Genomic DNA, 20,581 nt, shown 5'->3' with positions numbered 1-20,581 from the left:
TTTACAAAGTTATTCTAAGCAGTTCTGCATGCCAACACCTTAATGACAAATGACCTTATTCATCAACTCTCTACCCATTGGGTCTTTTAAGACCCACAAAAACGTACTAGTGATCGCCTGATGCCTGACAACACTTTGGTCAAACAATTCATGTGATTTATCAGTGCCTAACAAAAACAGTTCTGTAAAGTATGGAATTTACCGGGAGCTTAGTCTTCATGGCGTCCAAAGGTTTGAAAATCTTTCCTGCCAGTGCTAAAAACTCTACACACCCCTAACTCTGGAGTAAAGACCCACCTGCTCAGTGTCGCATGCAGTTATCGATCATACCTCAGTTGTAGTCCAGCCTTCATCTCTGAAGCCATTTCTTGCTCCATCTCTCAATTTCAATAGCGCCCAGTCAAAGGTTCAAAGTTAAAGGTCTAGTGTGTAATTTTTTGAAGGATTAATTGACAGAAATGAAATATAATATACATCACTACATATGTCGTCAGAGGTGTATAAAGACCTTACATAATAAACCGTTATGTTTGTATTAACTAAGAATGAGCTATTTCTATCTACATACACTGTGGGTCCCCTTACATGGAATTCACCATGTTGTTTCTACAGTAGCCCTAAAGGGACAAACTGCTACAGAGCGCGTTTCATGAATACGTCATCTCCTTCAGCAAAGAAGCAAAAATGTGACGACATCTTCGTTCTGTGTCAGCAGCCGTAGTGCTTTGAAAGGGAGGGGTGGAGTGGGTCAAGGGTTGCAATTGAAAACCTCTCCTCTAGATGCTGCTAAATTTCATCCACTGGACCTTTAAATATATGTGGTTAACAACAACAGTTACAACAGCAGGACAGCACAGAGTGCTTCTTTGGCTTTTACTGTCTCGATCACAGCATTTAACATTGTGGCTGGTCCAGGAGGGATGTACCTGTAACTTTACATGGTTATGTTGGATGGAAGTCATTGGGCGATTTCCACAGGCCCCGTTTCTGTGTGGTAATAAATACAGATTCTCACTTCTATTCCACAGGGATGAAATAACTATGTCAGATTGACTCTACAGTCCTATTGTCTTCTGGCTACCCCACAAACCAACACAGAAAAATGGTTAGATGGTGCAGTAGAGTAGGCGGGGTGAGACCGTGGTTCGAGTCCGGTGAGTAATTGTGAATAAGCGCCAGCTGTGCGCACACCGGCCCGACTCCTTCCTCCCGGGTTTCGGCACCAATGTAATACAACTCCATAAAATGGAAGGAAGGAGTCGGGAACCGGAAGACATTTTAAACATTTAATAAATTAATATAACAGCCGGCGGCCCCTCACGGACGACCGCCGGCGAACAAAACATAAATATAAATACAAATACAAACATATCACAAGTTCGGGCCCGGTCCTCTCTCTTCGACGGTCCGGTCGCTCGTTCCTTTTATATGCTCCCATCTCCTAAGTGATTTGAGGCCGGTGTGCGCACAGCTGGCGCTCATTCACAATTACTCACCGGACTCGAACCACGGTCTCGCCCCGCCTTCTCTACTACAGATGGGTTTAGTGTACACCGTTTTTGGAACCTCAAAGTATCTCTTAGGTACTTGAAATAACCACTTCTTCAGTAACCGTCTTTAATGTTCGAAATGTATAAAAACAAATTGGAATGCCGCAATCTTGAAGTACTCTCAGACGATAAGCTTAGAGCTCTCTTTACTGTGAACTACTTCCTAGATGACTGCGAGATCAAGATTTTTGACAAAAAAGCACAATATTTAATATAACCTTGGCAACAGCTGAAGCCATTTTATGTAATGAGTCAGGCTTATCCGGTATCTTTAAAAGGTTTTGATGACTCAAAAGCGATTGTGATTGCAACTGAGAAGCAATTTCTCTTTCCCTTGTTGAAAGTCATTTTATCTCTTCCCAGTAAAAGTGCTAACACATCAAAACTTCAATGAAATTGCATTAAAAGACATTTCCAGTCATTTGAGGACAGCCATTTTGCCTAAAAGACTCAAATCAAGAAGTTTTAACCAACCGTATCATACAAACGAGTCCCATTCTCATTTTAAACCTGCACATTCATACATTTCTTATCCTGCTTATTTAGTCCGTTATTAATAATCAAGTCTAGTCACATCATTTCTTTCATTCATGCACTGCATATTAACAACGAAAACTCTCTGAAATAACACACTTGACATTTACAGTTGTTGTAAGGGTTTCACTCCGTAATCTGTAAGACACTTGAGACGCTTGTAATGTTCCAGAACCTATCACGCTGCTTGCGTACTAGACAACATTTTAAGGCAAGCTCCTTAATACCTCAATGCCGCAGCTTCCTGCTTTCCATATATGGCAACACTATATGTAGTATGTATAGGTGTATGATACCTGGAGGGAGCATTCCTGTACATCACAATACAATCAATACTTGATGGAACATGCAGCCTGGGATGTGTACAACCTCCATGAAGTTCTTGGGTATTTATGTATTTAGTTCTGGCAACATTCGTCATGTCAACAATAACTATTACTGCAGTAAATTGTCTTGGCGATATTGATTGGCTGACGGCAACACAAAAACACACAGGGTCCCAATTTCCACTTTAAGATGACTCAAAAGCAGGCATAATTTTTTTTTAAATAATGCTTTGAAGAAGACCTCCAAAGTGATGAAATAATTACCTTGTGCAATATGGGCTTTTATGCAGCAAGATAAAATATTAGAGTGAAATAAAAGACATCTGCGTTCGTCTTGATGCAACTTCCTGACACACAAACAGTATTCAGTAAAGCCTCTATTAAATGACTACATGTAAATGCAAATCCAGATCCTAGTTTATAATCCACACTTTGGGTTCTGTTTAACCATTTTTACTGTGGCCTCATTTCTAATATAAATTAGATTTTATGACCATTAAGTGTGTAATAATTCTGAATAACCCACTCCTGACCGTTTTATCATTTATGGCCGAGGGGCAAAGAGAAACATCAATGTCAAACAGTAGTGCGATCGCTCTACTGCGCTTCAATCAGCTCCCTAGCTTCCTACTCAGGGCACTCACTAGAGCTCTTCCAAAATCATGATTATTCCTGCGCAAAAACATAATTGCAGACTCAAATTTCCCACAATGCATTGCAACAACAGAGAATGCAATGTTTGATAATGCACATAAACCAGAAAAATCTTTCTTTTCACATGTTAGTACCATATACATGTACATCTAAACAGGACAAGAGATTTGTTTGTGTGTCAGTATGCATGAGTGTTTAGTACTAAATAGAACCCAAGACTCTTATAGAAAAATAACAGTTTTTATTTTATCCCAGAGGAGGAGAAAAAATGGGTCTAGTGTATTTCTCAAAACCACCGACTGAAGAGCAGGCCAGCACCAACAGAGGCGTATAAATGCAAGATAACACGGTGTGGTTAGAAAGGATGATAGGAGAATGGGTGAAGTGGGTGTCGGGTTCTGGTGGGCATTAGGACTGCTGCTCGAGGGCCTGAAGTGTCATCTTGTTGTGCTGCTTCAGACTGAAGCCCCCTCCAGTGAATCTGGGGCCGTCTGGACGCTGAGGCTGGATCGCACGCTGTCCCGCCTGGGCGAGACTCCGTTCTTTCTCCCTGCGGAGATGACAGAGGGCAGAGAGGAGAAAAGCAGAGTCAGAGCTGTTTGTGCTACTTTTTAACTGCCTGGTTTATTTACACTTTCATTAATTGCATTTATTTACATCAGCACTGTGCAAAATTAAAAGTGTCAGAACTGAGCTTAAAAAACATTATTTCATTTATTTAATCTACATCACATACGGTTGAGGTTCAGAGGCCTTGCAGAACCCGCAAGTATATATTAAAAAATATATATGAAATCATTAAAATTGATTTTTTTCTTTGCTTATTAAGATACAGATTGTATTGAGGGAAATGTTTTGTATCTTGTGTAGCTTCTGAAAGGCTATATTAAATAAAAAAATATGACATTTTATATTTGTATACATTCTGAAAGGCGTTTATAAACAAAAAATCCAAACCTGTATGACATTCTTTCTTCTGCACAACACAAGAGAAGATATTTTGAAGAACGTTCAAATTGACTTCTCATTAATGTCCATTGTGTGGACCCAATACATTTACAAGTCATATACAGGTTTTGAACAACACAAGGAAGAACTGTTACTGTGCAAACTATTGCATGCATAGTACATCTATTAAAGACTCCTTAAACGGATTTAACTTTCATTTTATTAAGTCTACGGTGAGAAAAACAAACTACCCAAAAGTCTTCAAAATGGAGACAAACAAGTAAGATGACTTTGATGTTGAGGAGCAGCTGTGACATACGTACATGTTCTACCATATGTTTTCAACAACTTAGTTATGATGACAAGCTTCTATAAAATGGGTTTCGAGACCCCAGAGTTGTACATTCTGTTCTATTCGGCTGCACTTGTCTAACTGTTGGTAAATCATTAAACGTGTACGATCCCTTAAAATTAAAACATGCACCATATGGTTAAAATTAAATATGAATATTATGCACATTTATTTATATGTAGATGTATACACACAGACACACACACACATGTATAGACGAAATGATACAAACACACACTCTTTCTGTATCCCAGGAGAGAACATCTGTATATCACACAGCTCGCTTTCAACTCTGCTCTAATGATCATACAGTTCACTAGATATCTCATGCAACACACTATTATTCCAGTACCTCTCAAACAAATACACACACGCGCGCGCTCAACTCCCTCTGTAACTTTGTTTGTCCAACACCAAATGGCGTCAATTAATATTCACTGAGTGTGTAATGCAATTTCACAGTGGGGCCGATGAAGACATTTGGCAACAAGCTTTAAACACACACACGAACAAACACAAAGCTCATCCAACCTTTGTTCCTCCCATTGGTAAACAAACACAATGAAATGAATGAGATGAAATATGCTGATTCTCAGATGTGGCTCGAGACATCTGTGAAATGAACTTTGATTGAAACACCGTTTGGTTTGACAAGTAGCGCCGTTGCGATGGGGAACAAACGACTTCTGGCAACGCAAAGTATCACCCTGATGACTCACAGCACAGATACGTGATCGTTCAGGAGGGGAAAAGGTGTGCCATATCAGGACATTATGAACTAGCAGCTGATGAAATTAGTTCAGAGTGAGTTTTTGGAATGAGATGACTCGATGGCTCGTGCGTGTTATTGCTTTGTGATCTCCTAGCTACAGCAACAGAGACAAACAACATCAAGTGATTTCTTTGATTATTAAAGGGATAGTGCATTCAAAATTCGGTCATCATTTGTGCACCCTCATGTTGTTCAAGAGCTTAAAAGACACAGTTTGAAGAACACTGCTAACCAAAACAACTATGAAATGTCTCAATTATTTTGTGTACATGCATTAGAAGTCAATGGGGGTCAATGTTGTTTGGTTACCAACTTTCTTCAAAACAATACAATTTATACAGGGTCGGAATGACATGAGGGTGAATAAATTATGAATGAATTTTCATGATTGGGTGCACTAAAGGAATAAGAAACAAGCAGATAGACAAATCAATATATGATGTACTGTCATCGGTGTCCAAAACCGACGGCCAAATCCGCTGTTTTTCAGAAAATGGAAAAAACACTGTACTTTGTAAATGATTTGTCAAAGTTGACAACCACTATTTAAATCACAAAATATGGAGACATGAGGTTTCCAAAGGACCGCTATAGTTCTTGCATATTTTCCACAATACTGTATAGATCTTCAAACTACCCTCATTTAGAAAGTTTTACATTTTTATATCCAGATTAACTGTAAAAGCCTAATAAAACTTTAAAACTTATCAAGGTATTTTTATGATAATAGCCCTTTTATGCATTGTAATCCTCTGATAACGGGCTGACGATGACAATTAAATTATGAACATTTTTATGTCATATTTTTTCATATATTTAATCAAAGATTAAGTTTGGCACCCTGAGTTTCCTAAAATGTGAATAAAATTCCTTCTTAATTCTCAGTTCCCATATAACCACTGGGCTCAAACGATGGTTTTAAAGCTGCAATCCAAACCTTAAAAAAGTTTTTTTCACCCTCATGTCATTCAAAACCTGTATGACTCTTTACAAAGATGATACTTCGAGACATCTCTGTGGTTTTTCTGTCCATACAATGGGAGTCAATGGGGGCCAATGTTTTTTGGTTACCAATGTTGATCAAAATATCTTATAAAGTCATATAGGTTTGAAATGATGAATTAACTTTATCTGTTTTCATTTTTGTTTCAAACTGAGTTGATTACAAAAAAAAGGCAAAAGGTGTGAACCGCTGCTTAAAGAAATGTACAAAACTGTTTAATTTAAAGAGTATATAACATGAGATCAGGAAAATTACATTTCATGCAGTGTGAAATGTTGCCATGTTCTAAAGTAAGCAGTCTGCCAGGTTGCAAATCCAATGGTGAATGAATAAAGTTATAGGCTTGGAAAAAAGGGAGTCGACTCTGAATCACACAAACGAGTCGTCCCCTAGCCTGATTAGCCAACCGCCGTGGTTTTACGTCACTACATATAGTCCCCGCCTACGTTTTGCTAGGACTGCCCGCGAGAACTTCACTCTTCCGACATAATAGTGTTTTTACACCTTCTATGTACATAAACTGGTTGCTGGACCCTCCATAAACCAAAATAGGGCCTTACAAATCCCTAGGTATTAACTCTTTAAGAAATATATTAAAACAGTTGTGATTGGATCACTTCTAATGGATGTTAATACCAGTTGTAAACTTTAATTGAATCACAGTGACGTGTGATATTATTTCTCCATGACCATCTTTTTACAAAAAAAGTCCTTAAATCACCATGACAAGTGATTTTCATCATCTCTCATATCTTCAAAAGCAAAAGCTTGAGCTCGAAGCTCAAAGCTGAACACAGACTCAACAATATTTCCAGTCTGGAATGCATCGTTCCTGAACCAGCTCTTGATATCAGCTCTCCACAGCCGTGTCGCAGGTTAACCGCTCCTCACGGGCCATGTGTTTCTCCTGCCCAGAGGAAAACCAAGACCTCTGATATCTCACACGGTCCTCTGACCCTTGCACTTATCGAAGCGAAATGGTGCTCTGCTGTGTTTCCCAGCACATTCATACCCAAAAAGTCAAACCCCACGCTTCCTATTCTCCAATTAAACAAACATCCTTCATCAAATAATATTCATCTATTGTTTATGAAATGCATGATTAAGTCATTGAAAGGAATAAATCGATCAGCATGTCGGGCAGAGCTGCAATAAAAGTCAACGGGGAGTTTAAAAATGAGCGAATCTCAAGAATCAAGACATGAGCGTATCACGTGGAATTATGGGTAAAACAGTGATGTCTGGAGTTTAGCAGAAATGTCCGCATGATGCAGGTCATAACAAAGGGAAAGGTATGTTTGCTTGTCTCATATCAGCCGGCTCACTTCATCTACCTGATTATATGTGGCCTGCATCACAGTAATTCAATTATAGCTCCACATATAGAAAAAGAGAGAGAGGGTGGAGCGAGCGAGAGGGAGGAAAAATGGCAGATTTAGAGAACTGAAATCAATAGCAAACGACGATTTGTGTGTGTTTGAAATGTAAAGGTTTAACATTTCAAGACGTACAGAATGTCTGTGAATATTCTTCCCACGCATCTTTACAAATGCAGAATGATTATTTTCTTTTTTGAAATCTTACTTTTAAGTGCTAATCCTACGTTCTTACATATTCAGATGGCATATGTTCAGATGGTGCCATTCTTGGCACAGCACATTTTGTTATCTCTCTGATATACCGTATTATCTTACATTGAGTCAATTTTCAATAATTTGTGCCCACAACGGGTTTGACTCGCATCGAACACACAAGTCATGTACAATCTGATCTCACAGGAATTTTTGGCTATACGTGTGAATTGTGCAAAAACGTGCGATTGTTCGAAAGAAGAAATACTGAAGCCCCTCCCCTAAACCCAACATCAATGGAGCAAAACCAAATCAGATTTAAAAAACAATAAATAAGATCATACGAATACGAATTAGCCACTTCGTAAAATAGTTGGGAATTCCCATGAGATTGTGTTGGAATCTACAGTGAGTCACACTGGCAAAAAGCAAATTTCATTGCAAATCTCCTTTTAAAAAGCTTTTCACAATATAATTTTTTAATACGCATGAACTTACATTTTATAGAAACGTCAAATGAATATCAAGGCTAACACAAACAGTTATCCATCCCAAACAAATAATCCCACGGTGAACATCATTGGACATGTTTCATTCTGCTATCAACTGAATTCTAATGAATCAGAAATAGATGGTGAAGCTGTTGTCTGCAAAAATAAGATTTTCTTACAGCATCTCAACAGAGGATCACCGGCGTTCTTTTTCACAAAAACAATAGCCAAATTATGACTCCCATTCGCCACTTACATTAGTTGTTAGGATTGAATGTGGGGGAGGGGTTAGGTAATCTAATCCCCCATCAAAATCAATGAGGGTAGTCATAATCTATTGGGGAGTCAAAATTCGGCACAACACCGGCAACAAATCAAAGCACCCTGCCATCATTTCACTTAAGCTCTCACTTTGTTAGCACATCTCGCCCATGAAGCATTTGATTCTGATGGCATGAAACACGCATTCACCCCTGAGTCAGCTGTTATGGTACAGCATCCAAACCACAAGACTTGGCTAAACGCCGACGTCCACTTCTTAATTAAAGTGCAGGATGGCGCTTTCGTATCTGCTTTTAAGATTTGGTGAAAAAAGAAGGGGGTAACGGGGTTGACTGGCAACCGAGTAATTAAATCATCATTTCGCTTTTAAATAATTTACAGCAGATAAAAATACAAGATGTTTCCACTCCACATAACTCTTCAGAGGCTAAGCACTTTTCGTTTAGACAACAGTAAAAATTAAGACCCTGGGGCTAAATTTTATTCCAGTATTTTTTATTTAAGATTTAACATACTCCAGAATGTACCGTGTTTACTGCTTCATTTTGTGCCTCATTCCTGAGCTCTTTATTAAATGGGCCTTCAAGGACAAGTGGCCACGTTAAGATCACACCCTCCCATCTGTGTTGGAGAAAGAGGCAAAACTGTTGTGTCTCTCGAGATGGCATTATTAGTTAGCAGGGGTGTTTGTGGGGGATCCAATGCAGTGTCAACCAGGAGAAGCGGTGAAAAAATGAATATTTCTTTTGGAAAGAGTCATGCGGAGTGTGGAGTAGAGAAAGCGAGAAATAAATACAGAGAGATGAGAGGCAGAACATTTCACAGTGTAAGGTTTTAGGTAATATTTTTTTAATTTTATGGAACACTGGTTTTCTTTCAAGAGTCAGTCAGACTTTTGATTTAATACAATACGTGGGTGTAAACTGTTGTGGTGTTTTTTACTGTAACTGTGTGGACTACCACAATGGGGTTTTATAGTTAACAGGCAAAACACATTGTCAATAAACTAATGACTCAATATAAGCATTCATTGGAATGCACGGAGCCATGAACAATCTCTTTAAAATGACAAAACGTTGACACAGTATTTCCCACTATTTCATATCGTCCTTATCAGATGTTGGGGGCGACTATGTAACCTCAGTGTGGACACTGTATACTATATATATTGTATACTTATACCATATTATGTTAAACATGGAAAATAATCCCAATCCCCAAAATATAGTATACATTACAGTATACATAGTAACTAGAAAGTAAAAAACATAATTCCATTGGGGAAACAGCCTGTATTCTGTGAAATGCTGTAAAAATATTGATCGCATTATTGCCACATTTCAGTGCTTTTGCAGATGCTGGCAAAGTTGTGCAACATCCATCCATCCATCCATTTTCGTTACCTCGGGTCACGGGGAGCCTGCGCCTATCTCAGGAGTCATCGGGCATCAAGGCAGGATACACCCTGGATGGAGTGCCAACCCATCGCAGGGCACACACACTCACTCATTCACTCACGCACTCACACCCTACGGACAATTTTTCCAGAGATGCCAATAAGTTGTGCAGCAAAATAACATAAATCATTCTCGGATCTTTGTCGTCACTCCTTCTGGTCCCAGTAGACACTTACTGCAAGGGACCAGATCTCCTGAAAGATCTGATCAGTAAGAGAAAGAACCGGTACTGAACTGAGTGTTTTAGATGCACTGCTGAAGAGAACAGATGTATCACTATTTCCTTCACACTGCACTCTAGATTATCTCAGCAGTTCTTTTTCTAAAAAAACTCATTTTAATAACAATGAAAACAGGAGAACATTCCTGCAGCAGCTTATATGACAAGTCCCATCTGTACTTCAAATCAGTTTCGTATTTTCAGATATCTGAATTTAAAATGTTGTGGCTCAAAGGAATCATTTTTTAAATTATTATCATTATTGTTGTTTTTTATTTTTATTATTGTTGTTGTTATTATTATGGTTATTATTGCTTTATTATTATTATTTTTATTGCAGCACAACTGATTAATTAATTTATTGTATTTTGTAAGATTTGGAACTAAGGTCCTGACTTTAAACTTTGATCAACTTATGGTTTTATCCACCATCCTATTAAAATTATTTTTTATTTTGGCTATAGATGTACAGTATATCAGTAACAGTGACTTACAGTGTCGATTAAAAGTATCAAAACACTTTTTTAAATAATAAACAGAATTATAGAAGTTAAGCATGATTAAATTAATTATCCTTTCCCAACTTAATATGCAAAAACATCTATCGAAACATTTCTGTTTATCTATTAGCTAAGGTTTCGGTTCGGACTACAGGTACAACTTACCAATGGCAGATGAGGATACGGTTCGGAAAAACTTCATATTTATTCGATTTGGTGACATTTGGAGGAATGACTAACTTCCCCTTAAAGTGTGTCGACAGTTTGACAGAGTTAATCAGTATAAAAAGAAACTAGAAAGGCCTTTATTCCCAAAAAAAGTTCAGTTCTCTACAAACATCTAGACAACAACCAATGGCTTGAATAACGAACAAAGCTCATGGAAACTAATGTCTCAATCAAAACTTGACTTCATTTTCATTCAAACCTTCACGAGATATTTAGCGTCTGCATGTACTCAGTCAGCTGTGAGAAAAGGAACCAAGACCTTATTCCTAAAGTTTTGTATTCATGTTTATGTGCGTGTACACGCACGCTTTGTGATTCTGCCTTGTCGCGCTTGATCAGGTCTCATTACCGCTTCCTGTTCGCATCACACCTCATAAACATGGCTAGTGTTAGCGCTCTACCCAGAATGCAATAATCCACCTGTCCTCATTTGCATGCAATTTACAGTGAACCTGTCAGCGTTGCGCTCGGCTCCTGTCTGTTTTCTCTTTGAGACCGAAAGTGTCGAGACACCATCGCTCAAAGCCTGTCATGCGAATCAGAGAATTTATACGGCGAGCCAGCTGTGATTACATTTCTCTCTGTTACACACGGCAGGCAAAAATAACGACAGAAAGGAATGAGTGATTTGATGACAAACAGTATTAAAGCTCTAGTCAGAATGTGCGAGATGTTGAAAATTATTTGTTTATTTTGCTGTGGTTAGGGAAAATATTGATAGCTCGCGACAAACGTTGTCTGGGGACATAATTGACACAGCAGGTTTATTTTTCCTAAGTCAAATTCAGCACTTACAACAAACTGCTGTGCCTGCAATGTCAAGCGCTAATCACATTTCCAGGCCTTTAATTTAAAAGGCAACTTTGGGAAATATTTCTGTCGCAAAGAAACGCTACGAAGAACCATTTGTAGCCTATAACATTTGGGACGTCAACGGGCGCTGTTTAAATATTCTTAATAGCTATTGATTTCTTGCTTTTTGCTGTTGTGACATTTAGTTTGAAATGAACGACCTTCATCTCTGTGAATGAGGGAACAAGAGATCAGAGCGGAAAACAGAAGTCTGAGACATGTGGTCCGTTAGGCTTTTATCAATCGATTGACTGAGAAAATGCTCAGAGCTTATTATGCACTTTATTTAGAAAGTTGATTTGCTTTGTTCTTAAAGTGTTTTATAATTGTAGAGAAAATGTTAAAATGCCTTTGGTTGACTATTAATCCTGAGTGTGAAGCTCAAACTCAATAACATAAACTCATTTGAATCGAAGACTTAATGATCCTCTCCTCCTCTGAAAATAAATTATTGGTTTATAAATCAGAGGTTCTTACTTTAAATCTTTCTTAACGTTTTCTTTTGTTTTAATTATTATTATCATTATTTTTTTCATGTTATGTTATGTTATGTAATTATATATATTTTTTTATTTTTTTATTTAATTTAATTTGATTTGATTTAATACAATTTACTTTAATTTAATTTGATTTGATTTGATGTGATCTGATCTGATCTGATCTGATCTGATCTGATCTGATCTAATCTAATCTAATCTAATCTAATCTAATTTAATTTAATTTAATTTAATTTAATTTAATTTAATTTAATTTAATTTGTCACTAACTGTCCTTTTTATTGTTTTATACTATTGTATGAGGTCTACTTATGACGTTGGCGTGTTTTTCAAAATCAATAAGTAATAGGCTAGCTGGGTTTTGAGACCGTCGACAAATGCTTGTTGTGCTGCATTGTAGACATGGAAGTAAATGTCAACTGCTATGATTGGATGGCAGTTTATGTAGAAAACTTAGTTGGGGCCTTCTGTGAATTTGATTAAACACGTAACGTTAGGTTACACATTATCAGGAAATATCAAGCAATCTCTAACTCATATAAGATTGCTGCGCCATTCCTGTCAGATCTAATATTGACGGTACAGCACTGCTTTTTAATTTTAGTCTCTCCTCAAAAGCAGCGTCGACCTGGGCCTTGTTCATAAGGAATCCGAAGTGAAATGAAGCGAACACATGCTCAATGTTTTACCCACGTAAGCTGGAACGTCTTTAAAAATAAACTTTAACCACGCATTACTAATGTTGGAATCCGAAGGAAGGATTATGCATCGACTGTGTTCTTCCACAAACAGGCACTGCACAATATTTTACGATCTTTAACGGCATGTTTATTCCTTGCTCGCTATATCTGGTTCCGCGCAACCTGTGTTACTTCAGTACTGTCATGGGCGAACCAGTGGGCGGGGCTAGAGAAGTTGTTGTTGATATTCTTCTGTGGAGGCAGTGTTCAACCTATCAATGACGTCATAGATAGGTGCTTTCCAGGACCTGGCGTTCAATGGGCCTGGTGTCAATATAAATTGTAATTTCAGTAACAAGGGCGTTAACAGGATGTTCGCTTGAATACGATTACCTCTTATATAACAAAAGCTGGGGTTAAAATGTATGTCTTTATTCGTGACACCTTTAAAATATATATATATATATATATATATTAAAATTAATTTATTTTAATAAGTAAAAATTATGTTATTTTGCATAAGATGATGTGACCGCTTGAATGAGACACCTCAATGCACATCTCTTATTCCTGGTCTATCACACAAATAATATTCTGGGTTAGTGGGCCGTGCCTGGGGAACCAATGCCCTTCCACGTCCCCCAGATAACTGGGAAAATATCAGAGTGACATCCCTGTCTCTGTCATCCAGAAACATTAGAACGGAATTTCAGATAAAGACTGGACATCCTGGAAAGCTGTGTAGGTTTGTATGTCACCCATGCCTGTGGGAGTCCCTCTTACTGTAAGATACCCAGACCGAACGATGGACCAGCCAAGTCTTCACGCTTACAAGCACAGACAAATAGGTCACCCTTTATACACAAAGCCAATGTTCATAGCGCTAAGATACCACAGAGGAAAGGACACCGACGGGCAGTTAAAGCGAATTAAGCCAAAGTCTTGAGCGAGCCAAAATGGCTTCCAGAGTTTCGAAGCAGATGGAGCCGGTTTCCTCACCTCAGTGGAGCCGAACCGTACAAGGCAGAAAAAAAGGAAAAAGGCTTGAGATTAGGTTTAAATGGTCTGTGAGCATCTCATATTCAGCATTAGAAGAAAGAAAGAAATATAGAAACAATGGCAGAAAAAGACGAAAAGCAATCTAGACAAGTAAGATTAACAGCTGCATATCAACAAATATGTTTGTTTTTGTACTGATGGATCATTTCATAGTGGTATAAAGGCTGGGGAGCTATTTTTAATCTCAAATTAATTAGGGAAATTTCATTTGGTCTCGAAAGCAACCACGCAGTCATTAACATTAGGCAGAAAATTACACAGCGCCGAGCCTTTTGATCAGCGAGAGGCTGCTATTAGGAACAAAGACAACGCTATTCATTTACTTTATAATGCCACTGACGATTCTTTCAGATGGTGCTCACTTTTTAAACCTAAGTGAAGAGTCGCCACTCTGCCAGAATGTGAAATGTAATAGTAATGATTAGAGATTGTTATTAAAAGTATTACCTGGTTACACGCTAATTCATTCAAATCTCATTAATAACGTTTATTATATATTAATGATGAGTCTTTAAATTAAGATAATTGACATAATTTCAAATATTATTAATTATATTATTTAAGTTATTTATGTTGTATGATTATATATAATTTTGTAAGGATAAAACAATTTATTATACATAAATACGTAATTTTTTAAATATATGTATTATACTGTTACAGTACATTATGCTAAAAGAACAAAATATAGTTTAAATTTCGATAACTTTCGATAAAAGTGTCCGCTTCGTTCATAAATGTAAATGTATATTATAGTATTATATAAATTATATATAAATTTTAATTAAATTATAAATTATAATTTTAAGTAAGAAATTAAATTCTTGTCATGATAACAAAAATTAACAAATTAAATAATAAAATAAATGAAGAGTTTATTTTAAAAAACCATGCTTTTATTCTTTTATTCTGTTGTGTTAGGTAGTTTTGTTATTATTACTTAATAAAGCAATCCAATGGCAGTTTGATAGATATTAATTGTAATGCACAATAAAAAAAGATTTTGTTTTTGCAAATGAACTCTTACAAATGCATTTCGGGGCGTTTTTTGTTTGTTTGCTGTTGTTACAACTTTTTGTATAAAGCACTTATTTAGACACATCAATTGGACCACCATATAAAAAAATTAAATGAATTTTTACAGTATACCTGTCCCAGTGCTGAACTTCACAACATCTTGTTTACACACACACAACTGTAAGTGTATTTGGTTACAGTGCAATTCACTACACAGTAAATAGCAGTTACACACAAAGGTCTTGCATTATTTATTGCATCTTTCAACCATCTCAATCAATCCATTGACTCGTTTTGACCCATCTGTCTCCATCCATTGATGTTTCCATAATTGCTACTCTGAGCCATGAAAGATTTTCTGCCCATTAGGAATGTAGACAGGGTGGGCCGCAACACAGAAAGGTTAAACAAGCCAGGCGGGCTGATTTTCATTCTCTCCATGCAGCGCGTTCTTTCCCTGCTCATAAATGCTCCTATCATCTCCTGTCAGGAAACCCTACCATATCTGCCTCCTGTTTGTGTGGCCCGCAAGACAAGCTGTAGACCGGGGTGGTAAAACAGGGAGACCTGCAAGACCAGTTTAAACCAGATTAGACCAGCAAACCAACTCAACCAGATGCATTATTCTTCAAAACTGCTTGCATTGTTCTGTGAAGTGCAAACAGTATTTAACCACAGAGTGAATCTTCTCAAACCACGACAAGAAATGTAGAAATCAATCATTCAGTAGCCACAGTTTAATCTGGCTGAGATTCAGTTACAAACCAGGTAGCTAGTATTTCATTATAGAGTCGATTCAGTTCAGCTGTCGTGTCTCAAATACAGATCTTCTCCGGAATATCTCTTTAACCTAAGCTTAATACTCACATCTCTTCTTTGGCTTGTGAAAAACAGGAACCTCTCTATTACCCATAAGCAACCAGTTTTACCTGGTGCGAGAACACACGTGTGGGATTTGTGCAGAATTAAGCCATTGGTCACAGCCCCCGACATGTCAGAGGAGAAAAGGAAATCGATAGGCTGCCCATCAGCCGGGCTTAAGTGTAGTGCTTAAATGTGCCGCCAGGAGAATTCAAAACAGCAAGATACCGAAGAAGGAGGAGATGTGCGAGGTAGACTTGGACAAAGGGTTTTGAATTGTGTGTTATAGAACAAGATTTTTACAAATTAGTTTGCTCTTGAGAATAAATTACGCAAAATAAAGTTTAATCTGAAACTTGAAACTAGACTGTTAAAAATGACTCTCTTTATAAAAAATAGACAGTTGTAAAAACACACAAAACAGGAATTTCTTATTTAGTACAATATCCAAAAATTCTTAAATCTCAAATACATTTACTTGAGCAGCAAAATGACAAGTCTTGTTTTCAATTACATGAAATTATGCTTAAAACATGCGAAGACAAATATCTTAAAATAAACATGAATTATGTTTCACACATATGGACGTAGCATTCATGATGTCAACCGTACGTTTCTGAGGAGATGTTTTAAAGCTTAAAGTGGTCAGAGCCATTTTAGCAGCGTGGATAATCGAAAATGGGCAAATAGGCGGGACATGGTTGGAGCTGAGGCGCGTGGTTGCTGAAACCACTTGTCACTCAACTGGCCACGCACCTAATTTGCAGAATTTTAAGGCTTAATATAAATAAAACGGGTGAGTTTATTAAAAAAAAAAATGAAAATCACCCTCTTCATTTTTGTCATGACGGGTAAAATTTGCTATATAGACCTAAATAATTCTTGTACCAGGCTGTAACATATTTTTCTGCTTTAAAAGTTGCCCATTTTAACATGGGGCTCAACGAGTCTAGCTGCTAGTGGATGAATTGCAGTTTAAGTCATTTCCGTCTTGGCTTCACAATCAGTATATATATTTTCAAAAGTAAATATATATTTATCTTAACAAGTTTTAGATATTTATACTGGTAAACAGAAACACAAACTATTTTCAAGAAATACCTCTCTTGTTTGTATTTATTTATTTACTGTGGTACAATGTACAAAACAATATTCACTTTCGCTTCAAATAATCAAGTCATATAATCCAATAATAAAATCCAAATAAGTTTTTATACTCCTGTGAATAATTAAACTCACCTTATATCTTAATTATTGTATAAATCACTTCATTGTCTGTGATATATGAAAATGAAGATCATCAAAGATGATGGATGCTGTTTAATTTAGCTGTCATTAAGGCACAACGCAAAAGTAGTCAGGCATTTTCCAAACTAGTCAGCCACAATGTTAAAAAAACATAAATGTGTGTGTGGTGGTTAACAGCATGCTTAAAAACGTAGAAAACATGAGCAGTGTGTTCGAAAAATAAGGTTCTCCCCAGTTAAATTACATGCATGCTTTCCAAAAGACCGCAAAATTAGTCAGTTCAAAGGCCAATAGCAAAGGAACTTGGCAGGGATTTACTAATCAGCGTTTTTCTCCCAAATTAACACAGACTTTATATCACTCTATAATTTTCTGGGTCACGATTTGCTCCCGAGAACACGAAGACAAAACGAGAGAAGTCGTTCCAATTCACTGGTTCATTGATTTCTGTCCAGCTCCAAATGTCTTTTTCCCTTTATCTTTTTTCTCTTTCGCCGTTATTTGAGGTATAATTTTCAGCTGTGTCACACGGTGTCGTTCATGTCAGGTCATTTCCTTTAAGGGCCATGGAATAGACGGATACACAGAGCCCACACACAAACTCAAAGTGTTTTCTGTTATCCTGACAGATGCGGATATAATATTGCAATGCATGCTGATTTGGGATTAATGTCTTGCACTTGAACCCACACATGCTCAAATACTTTAAGAGAAATTTTTATTCACTTTATTCAGATAAATTAATTATGTACTATTATCCGAACATTTGCTTTTCTATAACTACATATGTTTGAAACATAAAAGTGCAAATTACTTTATGTGAGTTACTGTGAAGTCATATTACATCAAACTGATATTCAGACAGCTCTGCTTAAATCAAAAAATCATTATAACCAGTTTTTTCATTGTTAAATTGCGTAAGGTAAGGAGACAGCTTTTAACACTGATTTGTTATGTATTTGCTGTCAATAACTGCTTTTTGGGTATTTCTACCCCAAGTACTGCAGCTTTAACTGAAAACACAACAGCATATTGGTTGTATCAACATTCAATTTCAAATTTTGGAAACATATTCCAACAACTATAATGATATTGGAGGTTATAAATAATAAAAATCTCTCACCTGAATTCTTGGTCTTTGCGCTTCTGCGCGAGGTATTTCTTTTTAACCTCCTGGAGCTCGTGGGCCAGGCGTTCGTTCTCATATTTATACTCTTCTGACTGAGACTCGTACATGTTGAGCTCAGCTGTAAGGGCCTGTGGAGAAAAGACAAGACGGTAGAGCAAGAGACATCGTAAATAAAGTTTTGTTAATACAAACTAAAACATCTCAACTCAAGAGATGATAGATGGAGGCAGTCATTACCTAGTTTGTTGGCCAAAACCTAGAAACAAGCACACCTGTCTCAAAGTCAATAGGGTTTTATAGTCAATAACGTTTTAACGGCGCTTGCTAAATGTCCTTACAGGTAAAATCTTAAAAATAATGGGCACAATTATAAATAAATAAAAACTGGATGGAGAATCATTCCCCACAGTACATCAGAAAACTACTGTATGTTTTTACTCAAATATAGTTGTTGGAAGTTTGGTGATGGTGGTGATGTTGGTGATGAGCTACCACGGTTAGCTTTTTATTTCTATTGATTCCATTTATGCTTCAAAATTGTAAAAATGTATGTTCGTTTGTGTAAATCTTGATGGGAAAAATGTGTAAATATCATAATCTTTTCATACACATTATTTATTGACTTATTTATGGAAACAGCAACTCAAAATGTGCATCACATGTCAAAAAAAAGAATTTCTTAATAAGCATTTTTATCTTTTCCAAGAACAAATTTCTAAACATTCTCAAATTAAGAGACATTTACTTGAAAATTTAAGTAACCTTTGATATTTAGTCTTGTTTGATAAAAGAAAAAAGGAGAATCTTAAATTTATGTTTAAAACTGGAAAAATAAATCTGACAATTGGGACGAATAAAACCGATATTTAACTCAGAAACTAAAATCACATTTTTTATTACCCCACTGGCAGATTTTGTATTTATTTTTTGCTTGTTTTAAACATAAACTTACTTTAAATTCTTAAATTTTCTTTCATAAAACAAGACTAAATATCTTAGGTCACTTTCTTTTCTTTCATAAGAATGTTAAGTAAGCAGTTCAGTTTTGCAGTTCAGTACAATGATTTCACCACGGCCACATACTCCATGTTGTGTCTGCCACCAAACATCTGAACATCACTAATCCCTAGGCCCCAAACCATCTATCAATTACTATCAACCGAGTCCTCGAGCTGAGTTTAGCCTATAACAACCATCTCTTCTCTACAAACGCATCCAGAACAGTCACGATCCATCACTAAAGACGCTTTAGGCTGGGGCACGTGAACACCTCATCTTCCCCTCGGAGCCAGAAATGGAGTGATTTCCTCAGTGGAATCTCATTGATCTCTGTCAATCTTTTCTCATATAAGTCAAGATCTAATTGTCATTCCCCCAATGCGCTGGAGAGCACGGTGACCCAACAGCCCAGAGCTCAGTGATCACAGTGAGAGAAAAGCGATTCCAGAAGCAACGGATTTAAAGCGAGAGAGCAAAGAGCCAGATTTATAACCTACACATTCACTTATAGTGCAGGAAACTGGGTCCTTGGGCAGAATATTTTGCACGACGGGCCTTGAAAAGTTTTTGAATAAAGTTGAACTATTGTTTAATTTCGTATCTCCGTTTATACAATTCAACATGAATAATCACTTCAGATTAAAGTTTGACATCTGTGATGAATTGTCAGAGGTTTGCCAGAATCAGCAGATAGTTGCCAAAGGTTTGCCAAAGAAATTGCCAGTATAGTGGCCAAACGGTCCATTGTTGCCAAAGATTCGCTGCAGATTCTCGTTTGTTTAATATTAATTGCACACTTGCCATGGCGAACCTGCAAAAACTAACTCTTCAACTTTTAAACAAACAAAAATAATGCTTTCAGCACAAAATATTTCAATTAGCAAAACACTTAGTCTACTGTGAGGTTTTCATACAGCCTAACTCGCGTGGTTATTTAACAAAGACAAAAGCAACATCTCCCAAGCAACCACGGAGAGTCAAAAGGATCGTTGTTAATGAATGTTAATTTACTGAAGGTGCTGGACGGGGAGTTTGCGTTTCAATCAAAACAAAAGGTTGGGATGAATTTCACCTCGCTTCATTAGCAGAGCTTCTGTTCTAATTACGGTGGAGTTGAGATTGAGTTTGTTTATTCAAAGCTTTGCCAGTGACGCCGACGGCGCATTATTCATTTTAAGGCTGGTTGTAAATTACAAGAAAGCTAAACTCCCAACACTAGGACGTCATTTGTGAGTTCAGGGGCGCTAGAGAGTTTTATGACCAGCGCTGCAGATATTCTAATAGATCAGCTGTGGTTTTCTGCTGAGCTCAGGAGTCTGAAAGTCTTTAAAGTCGGTTACGGTCATTTCTT

General features: G+C 37.1%; 1 protein-coding gene across 3 annotated transcripts in view; it reads right to left on the bottom strand.

The window, feature by feature from the left end:
• Nucleotides 1–3,283: 3,283 nt before the first annotated feature.
• The window catches only part of cfap58 (cilia and flagella associated protein 58), a 70,705-nt gene continuing 53,407 nt past the window's right edge, over nucleotides 3,284–20,581 (bottom strand). Inside the window, exons 17-19 of one of the 3 annotated variants that reach the window (XM_056730691.1) lie at nucleotides 18,226–18,359; nucleotides 15,494–15,560; nucleotides 3,284–3,614 (exon numbers count right to left, since the gene is read on the bottom strand). In XM_056730691.1, coding sequence (XP_056586669.1) covers nucleotides 3,420–3,614; nucleotides 15,494–15,560; nucleotides 18,226–18,359 — 396 coding nt within the window. In that variant the 3' untranslated portion in view covers nucleotides 3,284–3,419. Of the gene's footprint in view, nucleotides 3,615–15,225; nucleotides 15,561–18,225; nucleotides 18,360–20,581 lie in introns of those variants that run through there. The other 2 variants (XM_056730699.1, XM_056730709.1) reach the window with 2 other exon arrangements.

This window comes from Triplophysa dalaica, chromosome 2 (assembly GCF_015846415.1).
Source record: "Triplophysa dalaica isolate WHDGS20190420 chromosome 2, ASM1584641v1, whole genome shotgun sequence".
Lineage (NCBI taxonomy): Eukaryota > Metazoa > Chordata > Actinopteri > Cypriniformes > Nemacheilidae > Triplophysa > Triplophysa dalaica.
Note: the sequence above shows the minus strand (reverse complement) of the source record. Positions and strands in the feature narration are given on the sequence as shown.